The sequence below is a fragment of the Oryzias latipes genome, chromosome 21, assembly GCF_053564925.1.
Source record: "Oryzias latipes strain Hd-rR chromosome 21, Olatipes_Hd-rR_3.1".
NCBI lineage: Eukaryota > Metazoa > Chordata > Actinopteri > Beloniformes > Adrianichthyidae > Oryzias > Oryzias latipes.
The window spans coordinates 3,628,575-3,648,044 of NC_136257.1; the positions used below are offsets into that span (position 1 = coordinate 3,628,575).

General features: G+C 41.5%; 2 protein-coding genes across 4 annotated transcripts in view; one reads left to right on the top strand and one right to left on the bottom strand.

Moving 5' to 3' along the window:
* Positions 1 to 466: 466 nt before the first annotated feature.
* Positions 467 to 12,135, top strand: arhgap15 (Rho GTPase activating protein 15). 2 transcript variants are annotated; one of them, XM_004081505.5, is made up of 12 exons: positions 467 to 591; positions 5,674 to 5,848; positions 6,681 to 6,821; positions 6,935 to 7,024; positions 7,432 to 7,530; positions 7,619 to 7,751; positions 8,090 to 8,224; positions 8,921 to 9,019; positions 10,167 to 10,244; positions 11,237 to 11,371; positions 11,505 to 11,610; positions 11,720 to 12,135. In XM_004081505.5, exons 1-12 carry the CDS (start codon positions 578 to 580, stop codon positions 11,892 to 11,894), a joined length of 1,380 nt encoding a protein of 459 aa, XP_004081553.1. In that variant the 5' UTR covers positions 467 to 577; the 3' UTR covers positions 11,895 to 12,135. The 2 variants fall into 2 exon arrangements, with proteins under 2 accessions (XP_004081553.1, XP_078795221.1); XM_078939095.1 differs by lacking the exon at positions 467 to 591 and adding an exon at positions 4,453 to 5,184.
* Positions 12,136 to 14,071: 1,936 nt separating this feature from the next.
* The window catches only part of spegb (striated muscle enriched protein kinase b), a 52,380-nt gene continuing 46,981 nt past the window's right edge, over positions 14,072 to 19,470 (bottom strand). The window contains exons 37-41 of one of the 2 annotated variants that reach the window (XM_023950760.2): positions 18,950 to 19,189; positions 18,634 to 18,857; positions 17,725 to 17,800; positions 17,406 to 17,555; positions 14,072 to 16,535 (exon numbers count right to left, since the gene is read on the bottom strand). In XM_023950760.2, coding sequence (XP_023806528.1) covers positions 16,280 to 16,535; positions 17,406 to 17,555; positions 17,725 to 17,800; positions 18,634 to 18,857; positions 18,950 to 19,189 — 946 coding nt within the window. In that variant the 3' untranslated portion in view covers positions 14,072 to 16,279. The remainder of the gene's footprint in view (positions 16,536 to 17,405; positions 17,556 to 17,724; positions 17,801 to 18,633; positions 18,858 to 18,949; positions 19,190 to 19,470) is intronic. The other variant, XM_023950761.2, reaches the window with a different exon arrangement.

The following is a 19,470-nucleotide window of genomic DNA, read 5'->3' on the forward strand; positions in this document are numbered from 1 at the left end:
AAAATTATAGGGTGATCAAATATACCTCATTGTATTGATCCTTCCTGTATATTTTGAACAATATCCCAAAGATTAAAATGTATCTAAATGATTTAAAGGTGCACTCATGCTGACATATACTGCTGGTGTCTGTACTTCATTAGTTTTTGGGACTTTTGACTAAAGTTCAGCAGCAGACGTTTTTTTGCATTTAGATAAGTTTATGTGGGTGTGTGTCAGCACACTAAACATGTCTGGTTGTCAATTCCAGCATGTTCAAAACGTCTTCAGCATTCTTGTCTATACTTGTTTCACAGAAAAGTCTGTCTCAGAAGTGTAATTCTACTGACTCAGAGTTTTAAAATGATTGAAATACGCAACAAGTTAGTTGGTGTTGACAAAATCAGTTAGGACAAAACGTGTAGTGAGTGCATTGAGAGGACTTCTTCTTTTTCCTACTCAGGAAACGAGCAGGTTTCAGTGGTGTGACAGATGGCTGGTTTGCAGAAAACACGTGACATCTCATAACTTCCTCTAACAGTCAGACCTTAGTTGTTCAGATCTGCTGGGTTTAATCTAACGCAGGGCACATGCAGAGATGGCAGGAATAAGGTAAGAACACAATGGTTTTTGCCTCATGTGCAGACTTTATAAGTCTGTTTGGAACATAAAAGCAGAAATTAATAAAATGGGAAGCATTAGAATTTCCTTATTTTGCATAGTCGTTTTATGTATAAATATACACAGGTGAAGCATAACGTCAGCATTACAAAGATATAAAGACATATTTTAAACTATATTTTATCTTATGACATGTAACCTCTATAAACGTACCAAAGATTTCAGCTTCTATGTCATAGTTCTTGTCACCGTCCAGTTTCACAGGAAGCTGTGACGTCCTATTGCCTGCAAATTTTAGCTGGGTTGTTTAGAACTCAATATAAGTACAAATAGAAAGACCAGAGAGCACAAGCTTTGAAGCAAGCATGTGCAACTGCGAGTGACAAAAAACATTTGTGTAAAAGCACCAGAATTCAGCGAAACACTATTTTAAGAGCCATAGACAGATCTGCCCATTTCATGTTCAGATCTGGATGCAAACTGGGGTCTTTCAGTTGCAACGGAAGGTTTTGAGACCAAACAATTCAGTGCCTGTGGCATTATTTGACAAACGTTGTACAGCATTGATGAACTCTTGTAAAGCAGATGAGTAAATAAAAATGTTTTATTTCGCTTGTTTATTTTTCCACTTACAACACAGGTGAAAACACAGTGTCATCTAAAATAAAGGCTTGTCATTTGTGCCCTCATTGTATGTTTTTTGGTGTTTTTTTATGTAAAATACAAAATGGTGTTTGTTTTTCAACAAAGTGCAATATTTTTAAGATACACAAAAGTGCTGCTTCCTGTTTTTCAGAGTACATTTTGGTAAATTGGCCCTTCTGTGCTTTTAGTAGACTGATTATAAATGCTATCTAAAGCACCAGTGGTACCATGGACCAGAGTCCATGATACCCACAACCACAGTAAAATGGCTGTGCTAAGGCAAATTAAGTAAATACATTTTTTTTATTTCCGTCTGTTTTTAAATCCCTCCTATTTCTTCTCTTTCGACCAGTGATGTCTAGCAGGGTCCAGGAAAACAAAAACGACAAAGGAAATGAATTTTGTTTTGTTTTCTTTTGGTATAATACTGCAGCCTATGCTTATACCTGACCATCGTCCTTTAGCACAAGCTTTACAGCATCCCAAACATTTTACAACCAGGCTGGTTTTTGTCCTGTATAATCATGCTCATTTATTTAGAAGGTCTTTTATACAGTGACATCCATCTTGCCCCGGTACAAAGAGTCTTGGGTTTAATGTGTGACCAAAGAATGTCAACAAGAACGAAATGAAAGGTGTAGAAGACTGTGGTGAGAGCAGCCATGTTGTTGGGCAAACTCGGCCCAGGGAGCATATGTTAAACCTTTGAATCTGGCCTTCCACACTAGAATATATTGTATTGATAATCCTAAATATTGTTTTATTTTCCCTCTAATTCTGGTGTCTGGTCAAGAATACAGGAGCTCTTGTTCTGATTGGAGCGCAAAAGAGAGACCAGATTACTCCCAACCTGGCTACCTTCTGCTGGCTGCCAGTGAATTTTATGGTTCCTTTTTAGATCCTTTCTGTTTGTTTGTTTGTTTGTTTATTAATAATCTTTCCTCTCTGAGCTTCTCTCTCCCTGCACCCCAACTGCAGTGCCTGAGGTGAGCTGATCAGGTTCTCCTGGAGGTACCACAGTCCAAGAGAAAGCTCAGAGGGGAACGGTTCTTTTCAACCTGTGCACTGAAGCTGTGGAACATGTTACTGCTGATCATTCGGCAGGCATCGTCACTGTCTGCTTAAAAAAAAACCCTCTCAAAATGTAATACATGGTAAACCCCCACAAACTTGGCACCCAATGTGGGGATCGTTTCTATCAATTCTTATATTTCAAGGAGTTAATAAATCACGACACAAGTCCCCCCCTCTGGTTTTTATGGCCAGGCATGGAAGGGTAGTGTGTAAGTTTGTTGAGCTGGGCGAGTGTCTTCATGCGGATTGACTGGTGGATTTTTGTTTATCTCTTCAGAGAGACACAATCAGTGGCTTGGTTAAATACACCCAAACCAGCCCCATTCCTAAAAGTCTGCACGGCACCATTTGATATTCAGGGATACAAGGGTCTGAATCAAAGACAAACCACAAAAACAGAGATTGGACAAAACTGTGTAGCTGCAAGCTATAGACAGGTTCTTCCTGATCTGAGGCCTTGGGCCTCAAAAGCATTTACAATGTCAACACTGTGCAGTACGATTGTGTGGAAGAGGATGTCGAAGCCTGCGCTCAGGATGACGAGGGTGGAGAGGGATCCAGCTGCTACAAGGACATCGTCAGGGATTTTAAGAAAGGGCATTTTTGGTTCTGTATGAAGTGAGAGTTCTGGGTCAAGTGGGAGTGAAGTTGAAAGGCTCATAGGTCAATTCCACCACTTCAATAGTTTTTCTATACAAGTGTATAATGAAGTTTGTGTGACAATGTATGCATTGACGTAGGGCCTCTTTTGTAGGAAGGTACTTGGTGTGTCATCTGGATTAAGGAAAAACAGATCAATAGACTTAGTGGTCTACTGGTGGTTCAGAAGTGTGTTAAGAGGAAACGTTTAGATAAGGAAAAGCGGGACACTAAGAGGACAAGACGACAGAAGAGTAAGAAGGTGGAATAGGAGAAGGCATTCCTTCTCAGAAAATCCTTACAAGAAAAAAAACGACTTTGTGAGAAAGTTGAAGCTTGAACATCATAGCACCCTCTTCAACACAGTTATTACATGAAGCATTCTACAGAATCCACAAAAGTTGGTGGTTATCATAGACACCTAGAGTGACAGCTAATAAAGCCTTATTTGAGTTTAGAAGAAGGCGTAGAAACCCCAGAGTCTTCGTCAACAGGAGTGTTTGGGAAAAGTACAGTAGACTAGGGTCTTTGTGAAACAGTACAAAAACCAGCATCACAGTTTTAAGACAAAACCTGCCTTACTAATGAACTATTGATGCTTGTCATGAAAAAAATGCCAAGTAGTATTGATGTCTTTTATTTGTCCATGCTTATCATTTTTTTTAATTTGTTTTTCCTTCTGCTGAATATTAAAGCAGAAAAAAGAAACATTAAAAGATTGCAACAAGTGAGATTTCTTTGAAAAAACTGTGATCATTATAATTTAAAAACTGAAATGTGGTAACATCTGTTTGATGTTATGCATCCAGCAAACTTGACCCTAACCCTAAAACATGTCTTTTGTACCTGTAGTCTTCTGACCCCAGGCCTGCTTTATTTTATTTTATTTTTTTTTTTTAACTTGTCCTGTCCAACAGCTAGGCAAACAGATGAGAGCTGAGGGCCTCTTGTGTTGGACATATTTTATTTTAACAAGAGGGGTTATTCATCTTCAGACAAACCAAAGGTATGTCTGAATAAACCCCTTTTGTAATTGAGGCCAAAATTTATTAATTTCAATCATGTTTGAAAATCTTTGGTGTTGGACCGGACGGAAAAGGAAAGAGGGGAAGAAGAGAGAGGGACGTTAGAGAGAGGGGGGGGTAGGAGGGTGATAATAGGAGGGGAAGGGGGGTAAGACCATGAAGCAGCATAGAGCAGACAGGTTTACTGGTTGTTTATCGTTACGGTACGGTTCAAATGTAGTACAAAAAGGGCGGGGCCTGTTCACACACACTCAAATATTATCAACACACCTGCTAGCCGCAAAAATGTCCACATGTCAACATGCACACAAAACAGATAGTGTTCACGAACGCATACCTATGCCTTTAAACCAACTAGTGTGAAATCTTTCATTCATTCAATCATGCAAACTATTAGTGCAAAGGTGAGCTAACACCTGTGCTCAGGTGAGTGTTTATGTTCTTCTAAAATGGATGGTGGAATGTGAAAAGAAGGAGGAGGAGCGCCCAGCCACCCCCACACCCATACCCCCGCCGCAGCAGCAGCGGCAGCCGGAATTCCCCCAACGCCACACGGGAACAGGCAGGGAACAACCGCCCCCCGGGCGACCAAGACCGCCACCCAGGCCAGGGCCAGCCGGACCGCCGCGAGGCCCCCAGAGCCAGAGAGCAGGGAGGCGCAGAGGGAAAGAGAGCGCCGCCCCAGCCCAGCCAGGAAAGCAGCCCCCCGCCGCGCCGGAAGAGCCCAACGCAGGGCCCCACCGGAGAGGGACGCCCACAGCCCCAGACGAGCACCCCACCACCACCCAGGAGTTCCGGGCATCCCCCCGCCCCGACCCCAGGTACGAGCCAGGACCCCCCAAGGGAGACCCGCTCCGCACTCCAGGCAGCCACCCACCCGGCCCACGGTTGGTCCAGGTAGGAGCAAGGCAGGGGCCCGCCGCCCCCGCCCAGGAGGGGGGAACCCCGGGGAAAAAAGGGCGGCCCACAAGGGATGTTATAAATATGGCCCGACCAGGCTCGGCCATGTTGAAAGTTTGGCGGGGCCCAGCGCCCAGGGGCAAGGACCAGGACCCACCCCCCAGGGACACGAACACCCCCGGCTCAGGTGTAATATGAACCCCCCCACCGTGCGGAGAGAGCACCGCCGGGCCCAGGGAGCCGGCACCCAAGGGACACGGCCGCCATCGCCAAGGGGCCCGCACCCCCCACCAGGGAAGGGGTAGGGGACAGATGGACCCAGGTCCCACCTTCCTTGTAAAATGTGTGTGCGTGTATGGGTGTTTGAGAGGGTGTTTGTGTGCATGTGTGTGTGTTTATGTTTGAATGTATATATTGAAGGGGGAGGGGTGTGTGTACTAATGGGGGTGCAGTTAAAATTGGCGAGTAGGGCACTAAGGGGACATCTCCTGATTACTCACAGTGATGTCCCCTCACCCTCCACACCAAGGGGCCCTAAATGTCTAAGGTGCGGTTAAAATTGGCGGGTAGGGCGCCAGGAGGACATCTGCTGCTTGCTTGCAGTGATGTCCAAGCACCCCCCCTACCAAGGACCCTACATGTCTAAGGTGCAAATATTTGCACCCCAGGCCTGCTTTAGACAAGTTAAACGATGAAGGTTGATTTAGCTCCTATTTGCTTTCATTTGAGTGTCTGCAGTAAACTTGTTGGGAATCTGTCATCCCAACACTCTTTCTATTTTTCTTTATAGAGCATTAAACCTTGAGAGTGTTGGCAAAAAAGCTTTACTCATTCAGCCTTCCAACACCAGCACAGAGCCAGAGAAAGCTGTACAGATGCGAATGAAGACTGCCCAGAGCTCTGAAGTCCGACTGAGTCAGTCTAAGTCCATGGTTCTGCAGGAGTTCGACCCTACCCTAAAAACAGTATGTGAACCACTAACAGATTTCTTTAGCATTGCAGGAACTAGTCTGGAAAACTGTGTTGTGGTTTTTTTTTAGTGCCAGCCACAGAATCTCTTTAACCAACAAACAGAAGCATGTTCAGACAACACTAAACGCTAAAACGGCTACTTTAGGCTAACCCTCCTGCAGCTTATGACAAGTTCTATTTCACTTAGAGATATTTGCTGTATCTGTTGTGATCACAAACTGGGTAAATGGTGGTTACTCTTTTAGCATTTAATAGACAAAGTGAAGAGTTTATTCTGGGACCTATACCGATATACAATATTTCCCTCGCAACTGTGGCCGATATGAGATATTTGCCGACACCAATATTTAAGTATCTAGGATAACAGTTTAGATTTCCTTTGTTTCTTTACTAGAAATGCTAAACTTTTCCTATGATGAAAAATCATCATATACTTGACCCTTTTAATGTACAGCAAGCGATCTCATAAGAACAAGTATCACTTTAAAACTTTGAAAATATCTCTGAAAACAGTCACACTATTTACTGACTATTACCTATGACTATTAGACATAACTGTAAACATAAGTCACCCAGGTCCAGGGATCTATTAGGAACAAGTACACAATTAAAAAAAAGTATCTGAAACAGTCAGAACAACATCTGCATTTATAATGTATTTATTTAGTTTTTTTAATGAATGATACCAATAAACTCAAATAATGCAAATATCAGCTATCAGCCGATACCGATAGTACCACCGATGTATCGGCCATCCCTGCTCTATTCAATTTCAGCTTTTGCTGCCTATAAGTCAGACTACATCTTTTTGTTCTTTGATTCCAGATGCAACTGAAAAGTGAAGATCTGAATGTGGCTAAACTCTCAGTTGAGGGTAAGAAACAAAAGAAGAGCTGGAGTTTGATGTGGACCGTGCTGACACCAGATCAACTACTGTTTTATAAAAATAAGCAAGAGACTGGTTTGGTATGGAAATCCTGTTCAGTTTTTAATGACAATGACAGAACTGATCACATAGAAAAATATCCATGGATGAGAAAACTAGTCTTAATCTAACAAAAACCTTTTTCTCTGTTCAGACACCAAGTGGTAAATCAGAGACGATTCAACTATGTGGGGCAGTTATTGAGTGGACCAGCCAGAAATCAAGGAGGAAAAATGTCTTCCAGGTAAAAAATACATGACTCCTTATTCCGAGGATCACGTTTGAGCAATGCAATGTCAGGTTTCCCACGTTGCTCTTCTTAACCAGACTTGATTTAGTTCATTTATCAGCCGATTTATCATGCAAAAGCATCATCAGGCATTGTGTTTGAGTAGAGTAGGATTGAAAAAAATCAGGATAGTGTTCCCCAAGGACCAAGGTTGGGAAACCCTGGAGTAAACCTTGATAAACGTAGATCATTTATTTTTTTACTTTTTAAATCTTTTGCCGTTTTCAAAAGATTTATTTGTCTTGAGTAAAAGCTGGTTTTCTTCATTCAGTTTGTGTTATTGTTTGTTTTTGTTGATTATTCTAGTTTCTGACTAGACTTAGCTCAAAAAAAGATTTTCTCAGGAACTTTGTTTATCCTAGGTTACAACATGCACAGGAAGTGAATACCTTGTCCAGAATGACTGCTACTTAACTGCATTGAAATGGTTCAACGCCATCAGGAAGAATATCAACTCTTCTGTAAGAATTCTCACGCAACACTGAAAATGTAACATGAACATCTCACGTCATAATTAGTCTGCTGTTGTTAAAACCTGATTCTGTTCAGACTAAAGAAGAGAAGGGTTTGCAGCAGCGATCAAACAGCACAGAACACCTCCCCAGATTTAGGTCCTCATCTAGTTATGGTTCTGCCTCCCCCAACACCAAGCAAAGAAACCCATCCCACAGGCGCTCCATTAGTAAGTACAGCTGATGTCACACATAGTTTCATTTTCATGAAACATGAGGCTGTTTTGGAGTACTACAACTGTGTAATGTATCTCAGTCATTTGGTACACTCTAGTAAATGTACAATGAACTCATTCAGTAAAAAAGAGCGTAAACTTTGTTTAGTATTTACCATTTTAGTATTTTATTTTGTGAATAAAATGTTGGCTCTTGGGATTTGAAAGCTATTTAGCCATTATAGTTCACAACTACAATATAAACACAAACTCATTACAATTATTTACAAGTCAGTGAATAATTTTGCAAATTTAAAAGCATCTTAATAACCATCCTTTTAACCTTTTCATAGACATGTTCGGCAGCACAAAGCTGAAGCACAGTGCCTCAGACAGCACTGACAAGAATGGAGTGAAGAACAGGCTGAAAAAATTTATGACCAGACGTCCATCAATGAAGACATTACAAGAGAAAGGCTTAATCAAAGGTTGTTGCTTTTGAACTCTTCAATAACCACATTTACTGTATGTGTTGTTTTCCCCCAAGGTTGATAAACTCTTTTTTTAGACTTAACCTTCAGATGTTAATTATTAGATCTCACTTATTCTACTTTTCTAACAAAAAACATTTAAACAAAAACATTTTAATTGCTTTTTTCAACAGTGAATGGGCAATTTTAAAATTGGATTCATTTTTTTACTGCTGATAACTTTTTAAAAAGGTGACATCTAAAGTAATTTCAATTAAAAAACCAAGTGAATTTTCTATCTCATTAATCCGACGTTCTTTGTCCCAAAAGGCTGCCTAGATCAAGGTCACTGTAACAATTCACAGAGGTGAAGAAGAAGCTAGTTCATCTATTTTTTAACCCTCATCTATGGTCATGAGCTTTGAATCATGAATAGAAGGATAACATGTCAGGTAACAGTGGCTGACTCACCCTGAAGCATCTCCCTCAGAGATGCTTCAGGGTGAGAGGCTCTGTCACCTGGTGTTCTGGACAAGTCCCACCATGCAGTGGACCCAAGCAGCACCTCAGACCATGTTGTAGAACTGGAGGACATTTCTGTAGAGATACTAAAACTGGAAATCTTTTCTTAAAATGCAACCCAACTCTGGAAAGGCGTGAAAAACCGGACGGATGAACAGAGCTAAATGACATTCCCGTTCCAATATTTTCCAGATCAAGTGTTCGGATGCCATTTGTTGACCCTCTGTGAGCGTGAAGGAACCACGGTGCCAAAGTTCATCCAGACCTGTTTGGATGCCATTGAAAAACGAGGTAATAGGTTTCTACGTGACTCATATGGGACATATGACATATTACAAATCGTCCTCTACAGTTTCAATCATCAAGGTTGAGTTCAGTCTACCTGCTGTCCCATTGATTATGAATTGGTGCCCATAAATATCTTGGTTTGCATTAAATCTTGTTGCCCTTCATTGGTAGCCACTTCTCCATTTTCTAACCTATCACTGCTAGTGGCCATCTACTCAATGATCATTGAGTAAATTCTCCATTTAGGGCACTTCATCAAACTTCCTCTGTCCAAACTTTTTACAAAGAGGGCCAGGTTTGGTGAAGTAAATATTTGTGAGGCTCAACCATTTCTTAAGCCCATAAATACCAATCATTCATCAATCCATTTTTTTTAACCCAGTATATCCGTCTGGGTCACAGGAGCCTGTCCGTGTCTACTGTAGGTTAAGGCACGGTACACCCCACACAGGCTGGCAGTCTGTCACGAGACACACATATGCACTCCTTGGGGCACTTTAGAGTCACCAAACATGTTTTCTGACTGTGGGAGGAAGCCGGAGTGCTCAGAGAAAACCCAAGCATACATGAGAACATGCAAAGGTCCCACCTGGAATTCGAATCAGGGCCTTCTCACTGCGAGGTGAGGTGCTGACCACTGCACCACTGTGCAATCTAACGAGCGAGCGGGGCTTGCTCGCCAAGTTGAGTTGCTGGAGGCTGTCCCAGTTACTGTTGGGCGAAGGTGGGGTACAGTCAGGACAGGTCGCTAGTCTGTAAAAATGTCAGGGAGGTGGCAAACGGTCCGGCCGGACCCTGGGTGCTTGATCGCTGGTGACCTGACCAGGGTGTATCCCGCCTTTGCCCAGCAGTAACCCTGACAGCCTCCGGCAAATGGATGGAATGTCAGAACTAAAATCCTCGCATCGAGCAGCCTCATTGGATTTAGTTTTCTATCCTTCGATCGAGTTACTGAAAACGCCAGATGCCCAAAGCTGAATCCCTGATTGGTCGATGCACCTCGCTGCGGCGAGCCTGCAACAGGACCTTAGATTACGTCAGTACATCGACTTAACATTTATAGTCGACGCCCCTACGCGCGAATCGTTTCTGCTGTTTGAATATCATGCTTGGTTAATACTAAACACCAAGTGTGTTTTTGATCTTTTAGGTCTGGAGACTGACGGGATCTACAGGGTCAGTGGAAATCTGGCTACAATTCAGAAACTTCGCTTTGTCGTTGATCAAGGTCGGTTGAGTGCAAAATGTGTTCTATTTTGACATTACATTTGTTCCCACAAATGATAGAAGTTACTAGGTTTACTTTACTACTGAACAACATATTTTGACTCACAGTTGTTTCACTCTTAAAATGTTCTTATTTTAAAGTTCATCTTGTTCCATACAGTTGCTTTCCTGTGCCACAACGGTCATTAAACAACGTGAAGCGTCTACTTATTTTCTAGTGATTCCAGCTCTAGTTGCTGCAAATTAGCTCACTTAAGTGAACCCCATCATATGATTAGGATTAAGCTTTGGTTGCTTTCTGGGATTTTTTTCACAGGCCTCAAGAAAAAGGTTTGCAATGTAATGAGACATTGCAAATTTACACAAAATAATATTTTAAAAAAGTCATGGAATCAGGGCATGTCATAATTTGCTACTGTACATTCTGTCACAGTGTCCCCTGCTGCTATAAGCCCCTCCCACTGGTTACTGAGGAGCAGCGGCTAAATAAATCTGATCTTTCATTATCCTCGTCATCCATGATTGGGTCGAGTAAAGCGTTTAACAGTAGCTCCTCCCACACGCGGCGGGGGCACGTTTACACACTTTTGTATAAGCAGAAAAATTGATGCTTGTTACAAGCGTGAATTTGACGCCCGAATTGGACAGTTTATTTAAATGACGCACACGCGAAGTGCACAGGTAGAACGGGGAGGGGTAATCCTTGGAACATGCGTGTGCGCAGAACCGTTGCTAGTGATCCGTTTTTCCCTTATTTGTTCCAAACACAAATGAAACTTTTGAAAGTTATATTGAATTCCATTGAGACCTTTGATATTTTTACAGCGTGCCTTGCTGGGGCTTGGACTGCGTTGGTGACCTCTGGTCTACAGTTTCATTCTGACTATTACTGTACAAACAAAAGAAAAACTGCCGTCAGTCTCCGTTCATATGCATGAGTGACTTTTTCATTTCTAGTAACCTGGCGACTTTTCTTTCTTTTTTTGTAACAAGAGGAAGATTTTGATCTGGACCACCAGCAGTGGGAGGACATCCATGTGGTCACTGGAGCTCTGAAGTTGTTTTTTCGAGAGCTGCCAGAACCGTTGTTCCCCTTTAGTTTCTTCCACCCATTTGTGGAGGCCATCAGTGAGTATTCTTGACAAGGTCTTGATTTGCTTTGTTTTTTGGTGGTAAAGTGCAGATATTTTCAGGTCTAATTAATGTTTTAGCTAGTCAGCATTGAAAAAACATTCAAATAACCAAATGTTTTCATGATCAGAAATCAAAGATCACCAAGAAAAAGTTGATGCTGTGAGAAAGTTGGTCCAGCAGTTGCCTCCACCAAACTATGCAATCATGAAACTGCTCTTCGCTCATCTGCAGAGGTATAATTATTGCAACCAGAAACCCTAACGTTAAAAAGATACTTTACAGTTAATGTTGCTGTTTTATTTCATTAACATGGACCTAATTTTTATCTCCCGGTTTTTGCAGGGTTCTTGTTCATTCCAAGAAAAACTTGATGTCCACTCAGGGCATCTCTATTGTTTTCGGCCCAACTCTAATGTGGCCGAGCCTGGATGCAGGAAACGTGGCAGTAAATATGGTGTACCAGAACCACATCGTGGAGTTCGTCCTCATCGAGAACCGAAACCTCTTCATTATCTAGAAGAACTAACACGATGAGTTTAGAGTAACTAGACTTACACGAATTCATCAGTTGTTAAATATCCCATTTTGCTTTTGCATCTTTTTTTTTGGTCACAACACGTAAAGTAATCTTTTTCTGTAAAATGTGTTGCATTATTTTTCATTCCAGGCAACAGATATGTAAATTACCATTATGTTCCTGCAAAGATTTGTTTGTGATTGTATCTTATACTCCTCTACTAAATTGACTTTTAAAACAATCTATTGAGTCTGCACGGTGTAAGATAGGGTTAAAAAAGATCTTACAACCTTGTTGCAGCTAATTCCAAATATAATATAAATCTCAGTAAATGAAGTTGAGGAAGAACAGGTAGAGCTGGAACTATAACACAAAAGAAGCAGAAATGACAATACTGCAGACAAGGCTTGAGCTTTCACTCTTATTTAGCCTTTAAGAACACAGGTTCTTTGATTAAAAATGAGTCTTTTTTTGTTTGAAAAGACTGGCAGTCATTGCAGAATGCACACTGTCCTTTAAAAGTCATCTCTCCCCCTAAAAAGCCAACATGATGGCTGTCACAAGAACAGGCAGATGGCTGGATCCAACTGCAGCAGGTTCATTAGCTCAGCTAAAGTCCACAAAGCTGAATCAGAGTGAGGCAGCCAGGAGTCGATAACAGGCATAAGTTCATCAGAGAAGAGACAGGATGGTCAAAATCCAGACGAGAGTCAGGGCAGGTAAACAGGGTCAGAGGACCAGATAGCACTCCTTAATGCAGGCAGAGTGGCACAAATAACACTTCTCACTGAGTGAGGCTCAGTGCAGAGCTTAAGTATGCTGTGGTTGATGAATGCATGAGAGTCAGGTGTGCAGCAACCAGGAAATGCTGTTAGAACTCTGGATATCGCTCCTGCTGGTAACCAGAGGGGGAGACAGACAGAGTTCTGTCTTCTGACAATGGCAATAATGCTAAAATTCTGTGTTCAAACTTCCAAACTCTGCTGGCCAGACAGAAGACCAGGCTTCTGATGACAATTCAGTGCTTGGGTTTTGAACATTTTTTTGGATTAGTGTTGTCCTTAAGATGCATTTTCTCAGCCGCTTAAAAAAGGGACAGCGATGGCAATATTACTAAAGCGTTTTTTTTTTTTTTTTACTTTCTAACCCAGTTGGCCTTGAAAAATGCCAGCTTTTAATTTAAAAAATGAATGGCATGTTTGGATTAGCGTAGAATAAATGTAGTGAAGTTCGGTCAAGTTTTCATTATCTTCAGTGTTAAAAAGACATTGTTATGGACAGAGTTGCTACATTATTGTATCCTATAGTCGCTTGAAAGAGATTCAGGATAAAGGACAGGATTGCAGTATGGGGCTAAAATTCACGTCTCGGTTGACGTCTCCGGCCGGTGTCACACTGTGCAGCGACTGGGGCGATGATGATGTGCCTACAGTGCCGTGGCAGAAATTTGAATGTATCTGCAGTAAATCATTGTTCACATCCGTCACCATGTTTCTAAATGGCTTTTGGCGTGAGCGGGTTTGTGTTTATCCGTATAATCAGGATTTTATGCCCTTTTTTATGTCTAGGTGGAGATCAGGAGGAACGTGACATAAAAAAACAACCACAATTCCACAACAATAACACCTAAAGACTGGCTCTATAAAACGGAACTAATATATTTACAAGAAAAATGAGAGATAAACAATAACTTGAGGCGCAGCAAAAGGGCTTTAGGGTGAAGAAACAACACCAAACAAAACCCCACCCATCTATTCACAGAAATCTTCCCTGCAAAAGAAAAGGGATAACAGTAGCTGAGGTTACATGAAGACAAAAGTAATCGGAATAAATGCCTGATCGGAATAAAAATGCGTCATGTACTCTGCCCCGATCAGACTCATTCGGATCAAGACTTCTTTTAGATGGAGATAGGTGGGTTATGCCGATTGTTGATCCGATCATGGTGCATAGAAACAGTTTATTCTGTTCACTACTCCGCTGGCTTTGGGTCATGCATAGACGGTGTGGCTCTCCAGAGGAGGGTTTGGAGCGCGAACAGGACCGGTCGCCTGCTCCACCCGTGTGAAATGTCTCTGAGCAGAGCAGCCGGACTCTGTGGGCAGGGCAGGATGCTTTGTCACGGTGTGAACCTACTCCTCTTTTAATAAAAACCAACAAAAACGACAAAAACACCATCATGTTTTCACTTTTTTAATTTTTTCTAGCTTTAACAGCTGTCATGCCATTTCCATGCCAGTCTCAGAAACGAAAAAGCAGAAGCTGTGACATTTACAGTCGCCCCATAAATAAAACAGTTTTCAAAAACGCATACACACACAACGCAGTCACGTTACTGTTATCTCAAAGAACCTTCAGCGCCACACACACATCAGCGCATATTCTAAACAACTTTGGAGTTTAATACAAAACGTTAGGAAACCCTTTATCCTGCAATGATTGATTTATTTTGATTTAATTGGTGATAAAATAAGAAGTGGATATATTGCACAGACGTTGGGAACTTAATGCAACTCTGCACTGCCATGCTTATATTCTTATGCGAGTTATCAGGATGTTTGTTCTGCATAGGAAAATAGACTAAGCCGAGAAGACGAGGAGCTGCAAAAAAGGGCAGTGTTGTCCAGCAAAAGCAATCAAATGCAACAAGTCCAACATTTTCAAAGAATTACTGTCAATCTCTGAACGGCACTAGATCTTTCATAAACACTGTTCATAATTTGCATTCTTAAAAAGAAGCATCAGTGACTTACCAATGACTTTTTTTGATCAATCTGATGAATTACTTTAAAATATGCAAAAATTTGCTTTATGTGAACAAAATGACTGCAATATTTACAAAAGAAAAATTCCTTGCTTCTCAAAAAACTGAACTTGTCATCTAAAGGAAAACGCCAAACGCACTGAAGCCCTTTGTAGGTGATCAGAATTGATTGAAAAAAAATCAACTCGTTGATTTAATTTGGGAGTTTATGTTTTATCTTATGTCTAAAAAAAATGGGTGATTTGAGGTCATTTATTTTGAAATTTTTTTGCACAAAAAATAAGAAAGTATGCTTTTTATAGTTATTTTTTCTTAACCAGTACAGTGATGGTATGACCAGTTTTGTTTGTCATTAATTTAAATACGTTTGTAACTTTCTTTGTTCTTCTTGAATTTACATAAAAACTTGTCAATTCATTAAAAATTTCATAGCATGTTTTCTTTGGACTGTGGTAGCAAGCCGGAGTGCCATGCTTGCTCAGGGAGAACATACAAACTCCGCACAGAGAGGTCCCTTCTTCTCGTTGTGAGGCATGAGTGCTAACCACTGGGCCACCTGCAGACTGCAACCCTGACATTGTCTCCCAAATAGTGCTAAAAAACTTAGAAATGATCAGGACAATGGCTGGTTTTAGGGGAAACTTGTTGGCCGTTTGACCTTTTTTAAAAAAAAAGAAATTTTGCTGCAGAAGAATCTGGGAGCCCTTGTGCACATTACTGTTGGAAGAAACATTCTCATGTACGTTTTAAGAACGAGCATCTGACCAAAAGTCTGAACCGGCTGTGGACAACTCCTCTGATCAAGTAGCCCTTGAAGAGAAGCAAGGGATGTATCCTTGACCCATAAAGTATACTGGTTGAAAATTCCTTTCTGGAGCTGCTACAATCTTAACCAATGATCTATAAAGTTGCTACACACAATCATAAATAATCAATGAACATAATGTTTCCTTCTTTAGGTTGCTATGAATTTGGGAATCTTCATTAAAAATGGCAGTTAAATTCTGGTCATCCGTCTTATCACCGGGTTACAGATTGAGTTTTAAACAGGCGTTCAACAACTTTCCTTTGACTGTGCTGTTATGAAGTTGTGCTGTTTATTTTGAAATTATTTATCTACTGATTGTACTTCCTATTAAATAATCACACCCCTTTACCTGGATCATCTCTAACAGCCACTCTAGTCTTTGCATGGTAGGTTTTTACACTGTACTCATAAAATTGCCTGCAGTCACTGTAGAGGTATTTTTATTTGCAGAGAAAAAAACTAACTTGTGTAAAAACTTCTGTAAAAGTTACGCATTTTGAGGTATGAAGCCAAAGACGGCATCATCCAGTGCAGAAAGAAGTCCCAACGGTAGAAAATAAGGTCAGCCTTATCATCGACATTCCCTTACATTCCCTTACGTCCAAAAGCCTTTTTGGACTCTTGTTTGACGCACTAAGACGATTCATGTCGTCTTGGTTGATGACTCCCAGCGTTTCATGAGTAAAGCTCCCCTGAACATTTTCAACGTCTCTGATCTGATGAGACCAACAACACCCTCTGACCACCAGTCTTGCCCAATTGAGGAGAGCTGCCCCCAGGAAGTCCTGCCTGTTGGGAATTGGAAGCCCATTTTTACTGGGTGACTAGAGCGGAGGGCGCTGTTGGCACGGTTGGCGTGATGGTGCTGGTGAGGGTTTGCGGTGAGCTCTGGTAGGATCGCAGTAAGACCTTATGCTTAGTGGCCTCCTTCTCTCGCTTGTGCTGCTGCTCGGCCAGGAATTCCTTGAGAAGAGTTGTCGTAAAAGTAAGGGTCTGCCTACGGAGGCGCATCAGGTATGCATCCTGCAGCCAGGAGTTATTGAAGCAGTCTTTGATAGACGGTCGAGCCCTTTTGAACAAAACAAACAAATCAAAAACACAAAGAAAAGCTTAGCAAGAAAAATAAGTAACTTTATTGCAGGTCGCATGGACAGGAACTTTGAGTTTCACCTCAGTCTCTTATGCAATGACTGACATGAATTAGATCATTGTTGTTTCATCATAACTTTTACTTTTGACAATTTTGTATTTCCATATATGGAGGAAAGGTATGGAACAGACCAGTATACAATTAAAACAATGTCCAAACATAAGGAGTTTAAGAATAGAGAATATGAATATTGATAGATATATACATATGTTGTTCATCTGCCGACATTTCCCTTCAGCGATTCGCACAGGTGGTTTGGCAGAAAAATGTTTACGACGGATGCCCTTCCTGACACAACCCTGTATTTTAAGCGGGCTGGGGACCGCCACAGGGAGACCCAGACTTGGGCTCCCTTGTGGCTACATAACTACTGGTAGTCAGTAGCGTAAGGGTCTATAGGGACCCACACTGGACTGCGCTCTAGTAAACCAATCCTGGTTTCACATGCGCCAGTCCTGATCCATTTTTTTTTCTTTTTTAGAGTGCATTGTGTTCTGTATCCTGATTGGCAGTAGACCACTACCAATTAACTCCTCTCAACTCTGTTTGCTGTGCAGAATACATTGAGCTTTATTTTAATTTTATAAAACTGGGGTAACTTTTCTATGAAGGTTTGAACTTTGAGAGTTTAAACAAGAGAGAAAAGTGTGAAAATATTTGTCTGTCTGTGTTTATAGAGTGTAATGAGGAGTTTACAAGGGACTGAAGGACATTTAGTGTAATATTTGACCAAAGACTTAAATGTAAGGATGTCTGGCAAATAGCTAAGCAATTCAAAGTGTTGCTTACCAAGGATAGCTACAGAGAATTTTCTTCAAAAACAGAGAGGCACTTTGGGACACATTCTGGTAGAGTTTGGAGAGGTCAAGCTTTGCTGCCAGGATTTTAGCTTCAGTCTCCTGAGGATTGATTTCCATGAAAGGCAACCTGCCGCTCAACCTGGAACACAGGGAGGATGGAAGTCGAGATCCTTCAAAAACACGCACAAAGCATTTCATGGTTTGACGAGAGCAGCAAAATTCCCACATCATATTCAACAAATGATAACAAAACATTTAACCTGACTTTAATGCCACAATTCCATTTAAGGAGGTATGAAACCACTCACATGATAAAAGTCACCACCCCTAAACTCCATATGTCAGCTGGAGGTCCCACAACATCTCCTTTTAACATCTCCGGAGCTAAAAAAAAAAAAAAAAAGAATAAAGTGAAATGTGAGGCCTTAATGATCAGCAAATAACTCCTGCACACCAAACAAAAGAAATATGAATTTGATTTTTTTATAATTATTTCAAAGGACATTAATCAGACAAGTTTGTAATCTTACAACTTCTATTTGTGTGCTTAGATTCGCCCGTGCAAAATAGTCATATGCTCACTTCCTGTCTACTTCAATACCCTAGTCCAAAGCATCACAATTCTGTTCTGAAGGTTTTGAATTGAGACTCATATGCAAACATTAGAAGCCTTAGTCCCAACTGGCCTTGAACACCTGACCTGCAAAGGTAAGTAAGGGTCATTTTTCCTTTTTTCAAAACCTCCACAAATTCTGCACACTGTGTAAGGAGCCTGCTGTTCAGGTTATTAGTGTGCACTCCTTGCTTGTGTGGGCATCCTACAGGGGTCCGACGGGCATCTGCATCTTGGTGTAAGGTATCCATAGGATAGCATCATCACAAGTGCGTGCAACTTCCAGTAACCTTATAAATACTTGATGTATCCATTGCTTGTCTACGACCGTCCAAGGACCAACCCAAAAACCTACAGCACCTGGTCAAGTCAATCACCCAGTTGGGTGCATGTGCCTAAGGCATATAGTAGGGTATGTTACATCGGTAGATGGTTCCAAGCCTGTGTCACAAAGGTGTGTGTGGGGACACACATTAGAACGGTCACAAGTGGGTACAACTGTGACCCTTCATTTATAAAGATAACAGCTGAAAATAGATGTGTGCATTGCAGCAGAATAGGATTGCACAGAGCATCCTAATGAGTGGTGCACTGTAGGTCTTACACATGTACTCCAGTGTTCCAATGGGAGGGTTAAACTGCTTGAGGAAGAGAGGGTTATATGTCTGAGAGCTTCCAAAGTCAATAATCTTGATGATGTTCATGTGGGTGACTATGATGTTTTCTGGTTTGATATCCAGGTGCAGGATGCGGCGCGTATGAAGATAGTCCAGACCCTGCAGAACCTGCACAATATAGGTCACCACGTCATCCTCCGAGTAACGGAACCTGAGAGACCCCCAAAAAAAAACAGCTTGTTAAAATCGCTTTTTTTACTGCATTCATTATTTTAAAGATGATGTAGCCCCAAAGTGAGTCACCTTTCTGTGAGACTGTAGAGAAGCTCCTTCCCACTGCAGTATTCAGAGATGAGCACCAGGTAGCGCGGTGTAACATACGCCTCATGTAGAGCCATGATCCTGTCGTGATGAAGTGACTTTAGGATGTCGTATTCCTGAAGCACCGCCTGCTTGCTGTCTGCCTCATATGGAACAATCTTTGCCAAAAAGAGGTTGCCCGTGGCGTTTTCCCGACATTCCCGAATCACACCAAAGCGCCCCCTGAGTGAGAAGGAAAGCATCGTCATTGATGAGGAGAGGGAGTGCCCAAAAACAAAAATGTCAGCACCACCCAAGTGATTTGGGTGCAAAAGAAACCTCCGTGCTGTAAACAAACACAAACATAATGACTTGCATTTTGCCATAAAAATTGTTGTAACAGATAAAATTATATTCTGCAATAACAATGTAGAATTTGTTCCTATGACGTAACACGTCATTCCACTGGCTTTTCAGTCCAAGGAAATAATTGCCAAGCCTAAGGACTTAAATTGGCCCAACAA